This window comes from Choristoneura fumiferana, chromosome 5 (genome assembly GCF_025370935.1).
Source record: "Choristoneura fumiferana chromosome 5, NRCan_CFum_1, whole genome shotgun sequence".
In the NCBI taxonomy this organism is placed as follows: domain Eukaryota; kingdom Metazoa; phylum Arthropoda; class Insecta; order Lepidoptera; family Tortricidae; genus Choristoneura; species Choristoneura fumiferana.
In genome coordinates, this window is record NC_133476.1 from 6,717,071 (window position 1) to 6,730,726 (window position 13,656).

At 37.2% G+C, this 13,656-nt stretch overlaps 3 protein-coding genes across 3 annotated transcripts in view; all 3 read right to left on the bottom strand.

Moving 5' to 3' along the window:
- Positions 1-13,656, bottom strand: part of LOC141428004 (adenosine receptor A2b-like) — a 123,577-nt gene that overhangs the window by 11,279 nt on the left and 98,642 nt on the right. The window lies entirely within an intron of this gene.
- LOC141427997 (uncharacterized) lies at positions 433-2,811 on the bottom strand. The gene has a single exon (XM_074087642.1). The coding sequence runs from the start codon at positions 2,673-2,675 to the stop codon at positions 1,395-1,397; it is 1,281 nt and encodes a 426-aa protein (XP_073943743.1). The 5' UTR covers positions 2,676-2,811; the 3' UTR covers positions 433-1,394.
- Positions 11,506-13,262, bottom strand: LOC141427784 (uncharacterized). The gene has a single exon (XM_074087376.1). The coding sequence runs from the start codon at positions 13,167-13,169 to the stop codon at positions 11,730-11,732; it is 1,440 nt and encodes a 479-aa protein (XP_073943477.1). The 5' UTR covers positions 13,170-13,262; the 3' UTR covers positions 11,506-11,729.

A 13,656-nucleotide genomic window follows, 5' to 3' on the forward strand; every position in this document is an offset into this window, starting at 1 on the left:
CTTGTTGGAAGTACGATTTTTTGGTAACGGCAGAGACAATTTTGGTAACGCAGGAGACGCCCAAAGCGTCGGTAAAATAGTTGATTGGCCCAAATACATATATTGTACGTTACGTAAATAAAAATAATTCATTTGTCGAATTCAGTGGACTAGAGAGCGTGATCACACACTTTTGAAAGTGCATCTAATCTTTCTATCTCTCGTAGAATATTTACTTTATCAACAAAGTCCCCAGACGCGGCTGTTACCAATTCTATGTCAATTAATAACACGTCACACTTTAAAGCAAAGTGTTTTTAAATACGTAATATCAAATGCATTCATTGATAAGCACTTATGTAGGAAGTAAGTGAACAATGAGTTTGACTACGCACATGCAATTGCAAATCGCTATTGTTCACAGAATAATGCCAAAAATAACAAAGCAAAGAGTAACGGTAAAGGCACTTTTATTGAACAAAAATTTTGGGTCCCACAGCTATCACAATAATTTCAGAACGGAAACTTCAATGAGATCACACATCCAAGCGTACGAAAATTCACATAAACCTAACAATTTGAGCTTTGTGCTAACGTGACAAACATGTATTAAACCTGTAAGCATACAGTGGTGTAGTCGTGGTAAACATTGCAGGGTACATTCGTTAATTAAAAACAGTCGCATTATTCTATTTAGGTACTTAATTAGGTGTTCGTCTGATCGCAAATTACATAAAACAAGCTTTAAAAGCAAATTAAAGGAATATTGAACAGAACTTAAAATATTAAATACCTACTAAGTTATTCAACCAAATAAAAATTGAAATGCAGTGGATTTTACTCATTTCTAGTTGGACGTAGTTTAGCAAAAAGGATCCAAAGCACTGGTCATGTTATTCTGTAAATTCAAGATCCAAAACTAATAAAATAATTGTTGAGGGTTGGATCCTTTTAGTATAACTAAGTACGTCTAGTTTAAGTTCATTACCAGTTTCAAATATGTCGAAACGGGCGAGGTGCTAAAAAAAATATTAACACAGCTCCATTGCCGATTGTGCGTTAAAAACACTGTCTACACCGCTATACCTGACAAATATTAAATGTACATTCAACCGTTCTGAAAATCTAACTACTTAAAACCAAGATTTAATTTGTTTAATAACATTTTCTAGCAGTCATAGTATAAAGTTCTCCAGAGTGAATTTGTGTAAAAATATGTTCAAAAACTCTTTTTCCTTTTACATACATACTTTTAACATTTTATGCGGACAGTATACGACGTGTCGTTACAAACATTAAGTACCTAAAAGTTTTCAAGTAAAAAACACACCATTTTTGGCTCGTTGGCATGAAGCCATATCATTAAATATAAAATTATTTATACCAAATAACATAATATCAATCATAATAGGTAACTAATTCATAACAAAAACGGCACACACAACGGCTAAGAGAGTAAATGCTGGAACGTTCCGAGCCGCGGAATTCGCTTTTATAGATTTTTCTGCGTACGTCTGAAGAAGGCCGCAAGGTACTCCCTTCCTCATGTTGGAAGATGGAGTTTTCCTTATCACGTAGCACTCCATTCCCGGGGTTACATCTATCGGTTTACCCTTGACGTCCAGTGCATTCACCACGGTCGTATTCGTCGTCGTCGTAACAACCACCGACGATGAGGACGACCCACCGCCAGCTGGCACTTGAGGCGCTTCGGTGGTCACATTAATTGTACCATCAGAGGACATATTTACAGGTACTAATGTACCGCCCGGTAGCATATTATAAGTAACATTAACAGTTACATTCCCTGGCGTTTGCGGCGTGTCAGCTACCTGGTTCGTTGTGTTGACAATAGTCGTGTTCGTCACGGTCGTTGTCACTACAGTTGTGTTTGTCGGTTGATTTTGTGGTTTGGCTTGCTCGGCTAAAATGAAACTTGATATTAATTGACAGTCGATTCTTGTTTCTTCGTAGTCCCCGTTGTCTTTCTTTAAACCGAATTTGCATATTTCGCCTGGTTGAGGTTTGTAGTTATTGTTATTGGAATGGCTTTGACTATGAGCGTAGATTCCAGCACCGAGAACTCCGAGATTCATTAGCGCAAGACCTGCTAGCAGGGTGCCATATTTACTGCCGGAGTCTTTGTATTGATACACGTAAGTGGGAGGTGTTCCACGGTATACTGGGTAATTCATCGGTGGTCCTCCGCGTGGAGACGCGTAGCTTATTTGTTGAGGTGGACTGTAGTGGTAGTGGTGGTGAACATTTGTTGTTCCTCCACTTGGGTAGTTTGCTTTATTGTTCGGGTATGTGCGGCTGTTTGATCCGGAGCCGGATAAGCTAGGTGATGCGGGATATCCGTGACTTCCGGAGTTCCCTCCAGAGGGATACCCGTGGCTGCCTCCGCCAGCGCCAGGATATGTGTGACTGCCACTCCCTCCTGCGGGATAGCCACCGCGACTTCCTCCTGACACCCCACTGGAAGCTGGATACCCATGGCTGCCACCCCCGGACAAACCACCAGAGGATGGATAACCATGGCTTCCTCCACCCGAAAGGCCACCAGACGACGGATAACCGTGGCTGCCTCCACCAGTTCTCCTTCCGCCTCCTCCACCGAACTTTCTACCGTGTATTAACTCTACATTAGATAACACTAACACTGCACAAAGGAGCGCTAACGTACAGCGAAACATGGCGCTCTCTAATTATTTCGCAACGACATAAAAATACGCGTGCATTCACTCTAGCGCACTGCACTGAAGTTAGTAACTGACTGAGTAGTGAGTCGCACCGCACGCTCGCTCGGCGCGGTGCGGTCATTCTACTCCCCCGCGAGTAATATTCCAAATCGCGTGTTGCCACTCGACAATTACAAATACCCGAGATCTGGTAAAATAAAGTAATAAAGATGACTAATAACGAATCAAACTCAATAGTAACGCTACCCGAATTATGTTATAATATCTTAGATACCATTTTTCTCTGCATTTTAATATAAGATGCAAGGTACTATTAGACTGTCATGGTCGTGAGTAGCATCTTTTATTCCCATTTATAAAGTAAATTGAGTAAAGCTTGATAATGACATAGGTACCTACCTAATATTGCTTTTCAGTGGTTTTTTTAAATTATTCTTTAATGACGATCACTTAATAAGTTTTGTCATCTATTGAGAGCCATATTCAACTAGTGGCAACACTCGATATAATGTTTACCTGTCTAGCGGCGGCCATTATTATTATCTTCCATAGAAATAACAAGGTGGGGATTCCTTAGCGTCAAGCGACTTGTCATATTGTAACGCTGCAACGTATTTTGTTATTGTTTTCTCTTTTTTTCTTGCTCTTTCGCTAGATGTATCGACTATCAAGTAGCTTTACCCTATTATTAGACTCATATCTGACGTAAATAATAATTAATAGTACAAAATAGCGTTGAATGTTTAAGAACTTCAGTCCCCATGCGACGCATTTTAATCTGCCCCACGTTCACCCTTTTATAAGGTTTTTTTTCTACACGTTCATGCTAAAACGAGGCGAGGGCATTAAACCACGAGCAGCTAAAAAAATAGTAGAAATTTTATTTCTTAATGGTATATATATATATATATTGGTAAACGAGTTGCCTAGTACATGCTAGTACATAAAACTTATGGGTCTTAGTTTAGTTTAATAAAATATTACATCATAAAATACATAAATGACAAATTACAAGTACCTATTTTTATTAAAGTCGTTAAAGGTAAAATATAAATTAGATTAATGATAGTATTTTAAAAAATGCTCAGTATGTCAAGTAATTAAATAAAAAACAACTATTAAAATTATATAATATATTTATTTAATAAAATAAAATTACAATGTCAAATAAATAACAAAAATGTCAGATAAATGCAATACAAAACCTTAGTAATTAACTACTTACAAAACTATGAAGTAACTTAAAAATTTAATTAAAATTAATCCCAAAATACTTGTATGAATCATATATAACTTCTTCGAAACAGTAGGTAGTCGTTAAGTAAGTTTGTGTATGTGAAGGTGGCTTAGATTTAGTCTTATCTTCAGAGCTATGATTAGTGGGCGTGATTCAATTCAACGTCTTCAATTATTCCATTGTATACGTGTCACTCACAAGCCATAAGCATTTGAACCATAAGATCTAGCCGTTAAATTGAAATCTGGGAACTTAGGTACTGAGTTCCCATGGGAATTCCTAAAAATTACGCGGTTTTCATTTACGCTGTATAAAGGACATGATTTATCAGTTGAGATATCGGGGGTTTTCCATGCGTACATTTCGATTCCGTGAGAGCATCCGGGTTGAAAGTATCCTCTGTGCCACTCCCAATGTTTAGCTTTATATATTTCAAACTTTATCAAAATCCGTTCTGCCAGTTTAGCGTGATAGCAGTTATAATTTTTTAACACAAACTTTTACCTCGCTACCCCTCAACCGCGAAATAGTAAAAGGATGGAAGGCAGGTAAAAAAAGTCCGCAATTCATTGTTATGGTTATCCGCAAAGTACCTAACGCTTGAATTAATCAAATATTTAGCCACGTTAATTGACCTACAAAGTAAAATATTATTTAGTTAAAAATTATATTGTGGTCTTCATTAAACTTGCATAAAATACACCAGTCAAGTCTCTAAGCCTAGTGGCAGAAATTTTGGAATTTTGTCCCTATCATGTGGAGGAAAACATCGTGAGGAAACCTTCACAAACCTGCGAAGCAATTCAATGGTGTGTGTGAAGTTCCCAATCCGCACTAGGCCCGCGTGGGAACTACGGCCCAAGCCCTCTCATTCTGAGAGGAGGCCTGTGCCCAGCAGTGGGACGTATGTAGGCTGGGATTATTATTATTATTATAACAATAATTATGACAAACATTACATTATGACCCCGTTTTTCCAGACATGCAGCTATCTGCATACCAAATTTCATTCAAATCCATCTATGTATTTTAGACAAATGTATGCACACACAAACATTCGCATCTGGGTATAATTTTAGTAGAGAGAGAGAGAGAGAGATTTATTTACACATATTCGATACACAGAAAAAACACGTTAGGGAGAAATAATAATTTAAAAAACAACATCGAATAGTATAAATTGGGGCCCATTCAGCATAATGTTGCGGCAAGCCACAACGCTGTTTTTCAGTGGGACCAATTAAAACTAAACACATAAAATAAAGACATAATACACTAGGCTTGATTAGGCTAGGATTGATTGTTCCTGTTTTAAAGGACACCCATATTTAACTGTTTGGATCTACAATAAGTATATTTCATTTAAGTGGCTGTTTTTTACGTATTTAGTGACGGTCTTACTTCTTGTAAATTCATAAGTTACAGATAATGTTATCTCAGGTCCATACGAGTTGTCAAAAAAGGTCAAATTGAGACAAACAACGTTGTGTAGCTTCTAGAAATCTGAATAATAGACTTACATTCACATTTGATATTTAAGTTATGAAATAGGTAGTAATTAAGCGTAAGTATTCTAAAACCGGGCACGACATACTAGACCACACGGAGGTATACACCATGTATACACCATGCAGCGTACCTACTCGTAATACAAAAATATCAACAAAACGAACTGAAGAAGCAATGTAGGGTTCACAGAAGTAATAAAAAGCCATTTGTTTATTTTCCCAGCTCAGTGCTAAAAGAAAGGATGGGTAATAGCACAGGTAAAATGGCATATTTTGGCAGCAAAATAAGTACATCAATGAAACTTTGTTTATAACTTTTAACTTGGCACTAGAAATGAGGATCTGCCAGTCCTACCAAAATTTAGACGTCCTACCCTCTCCCAGGGGGTACGGGCAGGGGCCAACGTTTAACAAATGCAAATTTTACAAACTAGATAAGTGAGGTGTCATTTTCGATGTAATTTTTTGCACTGAATCGAATGAGACTATATCCATACTCATAGGATTAATATTTTGCGAGATATAAAGGGTTTTTGTTGAAAACATAGAACAGTCTAAAAATTACTTAAGTACCAACAATAGTTTCTCAAGATGTGGATGTGATGGTAATACTGATTGCTGTCAGTGATCCTGAGAAGCCTATATTCAAAGTCAAAGTCAAAATATCTTTATTCAATTTAGGCTACAACAAGCACTTATGAATGTCAAAAAAAATCTACCACCGGTTCGGAAAAACCTCTGCTGAGAAGAATCCGGCAAGAAACTCAACGAGGTATATATTTTTTTAAACAGATTTACAATATTATTAAATGATATGTATACATCACAAGTATTTAACACAACTTTATTTTTAACACAGTTTTTTTTATTTTTGCTTTAACCCAAAATTGGTCGAGTTAAAATAAAAATATTTTGTTTTCTATGTTTCCAACAAACACCCTTCATATCTTGCAAAATATGGGTATGGCCTCATTCGATTCAGCGCACAAAAATACATAGAAAATGACACCTCACTTCCAGGGGGTATGGGCAGGGAGGCCGGGTATAGACCTGTTTGTTCGGGTGAATACTTTCGACTCAAATTTAATACAGTCAGCTAAAAGAAGCTTGTATAAGAATTTTTAACAAAACTTATTAGTGAACTGTTTTTTAAATATATTTTTTTATAAGACTGGATGGCAAACGAGCAAGTGGGTCTCCTGATGGTATGAGATCTCCACCGCCCGTAGACACCTGCAACACCAAGGGGATTGCAGATGCGTTGCCAACCTAGAGGATACCTCAAGTGCCAGTAATTTCACCGGCTGTGTGGAGAGTACCACGCCGAAACGCAACAGTGCAAACACTGTTGCTTCACGGCAGGATTAGCGAGCAAGATGGTGGTAGCAATCCGGGCGGACCTTGCACAAGGTCCTACCACCTGTGAGATACGGATTTTTGTGAGATACGGAGCCCTTCAAGTACGAGTCCGACTCGCACTTGACCGATTTTTTCATTATTTTTTTTTCAACAAAAACCCAACATATCTTGAAAAATATTAATCCTATGAGTATGGGTATATTCGATTCAGCGCAAAAAAATACATAAAAAATGATACCTCACTCGCTTTAATTTGTAAAATTTGCATACCCATACCCCTGGGAGAGGGTAGGACGCCTAAATTTTGGTAGGACTCTGCAGATCCTCATTTCTAGTGCCAAGATAAAAGTTATAATCAAATTATTATTAATGAACATGTTTTGCCGCCAAACTGTCTTATTAGGGTTCCGGAGCCAAAATGGCAAAAAAGGAACCCTTATAGTTTCGCCATGTATGTCTGTCTGTCCGTGTCAGGGACTATCAATGCTAGAAAGCTGTAATTTTGCACGAATATGTATGAAAACTATGCCGACAAAATGGTACAATAAAAAATTCAAAAATATTTTTTTTAGTGTACCTCCCATAGACGTAAAGTGGGGGTGATTTTTTTTTCTCATCCAAACTTAAAGTGTGTGGTATCGTTGGATAGGTCTTTCAAAATCATTAGGAGGTTGCTAAAACGATTTTCGATTCGATTCAGTGATTTGTTTGCAAAATATTCAACTTGAAAGTGCAAATTTTCATTAAAATCGAGCGTCCCCCCCCCCTGTAAAATCTAAACCACTGGGTGGAAAACTTTGAAAAAAATCAGAATGGTAGTAAGTTTATCAAACTTTCAAGGAAAACTATAACGGCTAAGTTTTCTTGAGAATTATTAATAGCAGCCTAAGGTATAAAATGTACCTAAACTTGGAAGATTCCGTAAAAATACGAAATTCTTAGAAAAATACTAAGTACTTATTTCTTTCGTAATGGCTACGGAACCCTATTTTGGGCGTGTCCAACACGCTCTTGGCCGATTTGTTAGTCTTATTTTACCTGTGCTCTGTGCTATAAGTACGAAAAACTAAAACACGAAAAAACGTGTGTTCATTGACAGCGGGAAAGGCGAAAACAAGGCGACATCAATAATTGTGGGGAGAAATGACTCGAAATACTAATTCTGTGGTCGTGAGTCAACCTGATAGATTATATTAACAAAACGGGTACAGTACCCGGCCATTAAGATTGCACATCGGTCTTTGGAAGAGACTTGGCTAATTTCGGCTTCGTAGAGCGTTGTCACACGCTACTTATGTGACGTTTGGCAGTCGTTGTACAGGTGCAATAGAGTACTGACGCATTTAGATGAAAATTAGAGATGGCCCGAACATAGGTTTCACCGAATACGAATATTCGGTATAAGTGATATTGCCTCACACGATTACTTTGTTCATTATTTATTTATAAAGAGTTATTTGTCAAAATAAAATTCTTCTTTTGAGAAGAAATAAGTAGTATTTTCTTTTTAAAATCATAAAACCTTTTTCATGTCTTCTAATATTTCTTTTTAATCTATCGGTTTCTTTGACAAATTATTCTTTTGTCAATCATTCATAGTACCCTTAGGAAGAAAATCACACATTGACAGCAAAACAGCCAGTATTAAATTATCGAAATAGTATGCAACCTCGCTAAAAGAGTTAAAATACTTTCTGGTTTTCAGTTATTTAATGAACAACTTGTATATATACGTTAACAAAACGTCAAAAACCATAAGGTCGATGTATACATTTCTCATTTATTGATGCTATAGCTGCATAGATATTTATACCCTCGACTGTACTTGCTGTGAAATAATTCTTTTACCGCAAATACGACACTGATCAAAACCAAAAGACAATCGCGCATTGTGTAAGCTTGTTTGAATCGCATAAAGCAATAGTTGCTATGTATGAGAACATCCTCAAGAGGTTCATCCCACTAATATTATACATGCGAAATTTTGTAAGTCTGTTTGTTTGTTATCTCATCACGTGAGATTCGATATATTTACAGATAGTTTGAATCCCGGGAAAGGACATAGAATAGTTTTATCCCGGAATTGCATGGTTCCCGCGGGATAGGAATAAGCACTGTGGAACATGACTTTTATATATTGAGGTGGGCGTAAACAGCTGCGACTCAGTTTATACTAATGCAGCTGCTTACGAACATTTTGTTTTTAAGTAAGGTCGGGGTACTTTGGCCCTGAAGGGTAACTTCGGCCCATGGGATTAACTCAGTCATGGTTTTATCATTGCTTTGAGAATATGGCTCTTTGCCATGTGGTTGGTGTTAATCGATCGATCACATTTTTATGTTTTTAATTAACGTTTTATTTTACGTTTTCATATGGTTTTTATGTAGGCCAAAGTAACCCTCCAATGGGGCAAAGTACCCCGACCTTACGGTAACCATGTTATTATGTTCAATAAAAATCTTTAAAATATCTTTAAATCTTTAAACCAATTCGACGCAGACGGAGTCGCGGGCAACAGCTTAGGCTAGTCGGGAATAAACTAAAATATATTTAAGTTAATTTACATACATCCTGTAACGTTTTATTCATTCACTTATGATAAACAGATATTAGTTTGTTAAAGCCATTTAAGTATTTGTTTCCAGATCATGTACTTTGGAAATTATACGAATATACTCAGAAAGTGCCTTGTTCCATATGTCAACATGTCTCACCTCTATACAAAAGTTTGTTATTTCCGCACGTGCCTTAGATGTGCAGAAACGCACATAATTATGCGGAAAAGTAATTTTATAATATGCAAAATTTCGAACAATTGTATCTGAAAGTATTATGAACAATGATCAATGATTATACCGTAATCGGTAAGAATTAAGTCCGTTTCGTAAAATTTATTATTATTTCTGCAAAACAGATTATAAAACACGCCTTTCCATAAATGTCATCGTTCAGATAAGCTTACCTATGCCATTATGAATTATGCTTACGCGAAAAAAATTATTTATGTGCACGACATCAGCGCCACCTAGCGTCCGCAACTTTGTTGGCTCTGAGGCTCTGACGTTTTGAAATTTCATCGCGACATTGTGACAAAAATCAAACTTATCACATATTAATTTATAATACAAAATTACTGTGATTTGGGTGGACAAAAGGTTTTGAACTAATTTCTGGTCATTAAATTAAATGAGGTAGGTAAAATTTATTCAAAAAGTGGTTTTTATTTTGGTGATGTCAGGGTTTGCTTACTTCATGTTTAGTTGTACTTTTACTGTAAAACAAAAAGATAAAGCTATCTTAATGGTTTCTTTAAATAATAGTAAAATTATATAATTATTCTTATATCGCTAGTAAGTAATAAATTAAATATAGTTTTCAGATCAAAATGAGTATCATTTTGAAGACCGGTTTTGTGAGTATCACTCAATATAAATTTCAACCGCAAACCGTTTCAAGGAAAATTGGGATGCACCAAAAAAAAATAACCTATACTTAGTTTTTATTTTATTTTTGGGAAGAATAGGATATTTTAAGATACCATTTTTATTGATTTTGAATTTGGATGAGTATTTCATTTTTTATATTTTTTTTACGAAATACGCTGGATGACGTCACAGTGAGACAGCCACGTTCCATCACCTAGAAAAATTCAGGTCGTAGGTACATAACATAATCTGTGGCATTACAATGTGACAATAATACAAGCACGGCTTAGGGTCCTAAATGAACCATGACAAATAGTTTTATTTATTTCTCTTCTTTAGCTTCGATTATTGCTATGTTTGTTTAATGGTGTGATAGAAAATAGCTATTTTTATTAAAATCTGATATTTAAATTCTGTTATATTTACTTGTAACGTAGTAATTCAATAGTTTAGTTTGTAAAAATACATAGGAAATACTCGTATACATTTCGGATTTTACGATAAGTAAATGACAACTGTTTAAAGCCGGGTTCACATCATGTGATTAAAGTTCTGTCTTTGTCATTCTTTGCTATTATAAGCAGGACAGCAACATTTAAAACTGTCAATTTGCTTTAGAGTGTAGACCTGCTTTAGAACTGCCTTTATGACGGGTCACTGCAGGGGTCAAATGAAGGTCATTACTTAAATTTTGATTATTTAATTCAGTTTTCGGTTTCGATTTATTATACGTTGTCTGACGACATCGTGAGAGTAGCGGGAAACCGGTGGATGCAAGTGGCGAGTTGTCGTTCATTGTGGCGTTCTAAGGGGAGGCCTTTGTCCAGCAGTGGACGTCTTCCGGCTGATGATGATGATGATGATACGTTGTCAAAAATTGGGACATCCCAATTGTTGGTATTTGCTGGACATGTCCGGGATGTAGAGGAATTAAGAACAAAACAGGGACAGTGTTCAATAATTCAAGCTCGCATCATAACACAAACATCTATTACTAAAATTAGGTAGTTAAGTCTAAACAAATTGCTTTGTTAATGACAGATTCAGATGAGCCGACATCTGTCGACTCATCTGATCGAGTCTACATTATTTCTACTTTTGGCCACTATGAGCGCTTCGATATGATAGATTTCATTACCCCCACCGAATACTTCGCACCCAGCGAATTAAACTATCGATTGATGGAACTATTGCTTATAAGAACACAAATACAAATTTAATAAGCTACATAATAAATATACAATACAATAGCCGTCGAAGTAATCAAATAAGGAACTGAAATAAAACGATGCAATTAATTAAAACGAGTATATTATAAACCACAAATCAAATACTAAAGCAATTCAATTTACCTCTACATTAACAAGTTTCAATTTAACCTTTCAACTCGCGAGAAAGATAAGATAAAAATGTGGGTTTTGCCATTAACCAAGTTGTTCTTCATTTATGTGTAAATTTAAGTTACAGCGCAATTAGTAAATATGTACGGGAAAATGTATTAACATGTCTATTTTCAAACTACACTGCGAAGAACAGTGACATCCACCACGGTGGACTCTTCAAATATGACTTCAGTTTTTGCCTGTCAGGTAGAATTATGTCATTGTGCTTGGGTTCGGGCATCTTCGAATATTGGATCAAAGCGTTACAATCCACAGGATTGCTCGTGTACCTGTCTTTAGTTCTGATCTCAACAATGCACTCCAAATTAGACGAATCCAACGGTTTTCCTTTAAGCTTCATTGGGTCAGTTGCATTAAGTATCGTGGTACACGATGTGGAATTGACCATGGTAACGTTAGATGATAAAGTTGTGTTAGATGATAAAGTTGTGTTAGCTGCAGAAGCATTCACTGGCATGGTGTTATTAACAATAGTCGAGTTTGTTACACATACTGTCGTATTAGTTTGGTTTTGAGGAATGGGAGTCTCTTTTCCCTCGGTAAAAGTAGAAACGATTTCGCAAGGTATTTTCAGAACTTCTACACGTCCATTTTCCTTGACCTTCATTGTACAGCTTGCCGCGTTTTGTGGGGAGTTATTCCCATTTAGGCTACCATCTGAATGGTATCTATGCCTGTAGTAATCATCTTGGTAGTAATGGTCGTGATAATGGCTATGAGAGCGGCCCATATTGTACAGTGCTAAGCCTGTCAGTATGTCCCCATAGCGGCTGCCAGAATTCCTGTATTCGTGGACATATACGTATTGAGGTGAGGTGTAGTAATGGTTACTGGTAAATATTTGCGGGCCGTAACTTCCGTGGGGGGTACCGTAATTGTTGCCATATCTTGAGTTCGTATTATAGGAATTACTAGGATGGTAACTATTACTCCCATAGCCAGAGTTCGTATTGTAAGTATTACTAGGGCGATAAGTGTTGCTTCCATGTCCACCGAAAGTACTAGAAGATCCAGATCCAGATAAACCAGTTGGCGATGATGGGTAGCTAGGTTTCGGCGACCTAGACCCCGATAATCCAGATGACGATGACGGGTAGCTTGGCTTACTGGAACCCGAGGATCCCCATGACGACCCAAATCCAGATAGCCCTGACGATGACGATGGGTAGCTTGGTTTACTTGAACCCGAGGATCCCCATGATGAACCGAATCCAGATAATCCTGACGATGACGATGGGTAGCTCGGTTTACTTGAACCTGAGGATCCCCATGATGACCCAAATCCGGATAACCCTGACGATGACGATGGGTAGCTTGGTTTACTTGAACGCGAGGATCCCCACGATGACCCGAATCCGGATAGCCCTGACGATGACGATGGGTAGCTTGGTTTACTTGAACCCGAGGATCCAGATGATCGTGATGAGGACCATGATGGTCTACTTGATCTTGAACCCGAAGATCTCCCAGAACCGTACTTTCCGGGCGCACATTCAATAAAACACGATAGCGAAATCGAAAGGAGAAGGCACAACAGAACGGTTCTGTTGGCCATATTTAAATCACTTTAAATAGTCAAGAATTAAATTCCACTCTGTTATCAACACGTGCACACTCCCGCCGCCTCGGGTTTGATATACTTAAGTAATTAAGAGCTTGTTTATTTATATGCGTAAATGACGTTGACGTCACCAGTATGATCTGGGTTGAACGGGACTGTGTCCTCCGTCTCACTTTAATATGTAGCGCAAAAAGTAGGAATCGTTCATTACAATATGAACACACGCACACTAAAATATCAGAATAAATTCTGTCTTGTTGGGGTTTTTGCTGGCAATTTCTCCCTATATTATTCTGCGTCAGCATGGTTTCGGGTTTTATGATCGTCTCATCATGTTTGTATTGTAATTTATTTTCGTCTGCGTAGATTTCGATATTTAGACTACACTCCATAGTCCAGTGGAACCTTTAGTCGAACCTTTTGAGTCCCAGGTACTGCCTTTTCGCAATTTTTCATTTCGCAACTCTAAAACTGTAAATAT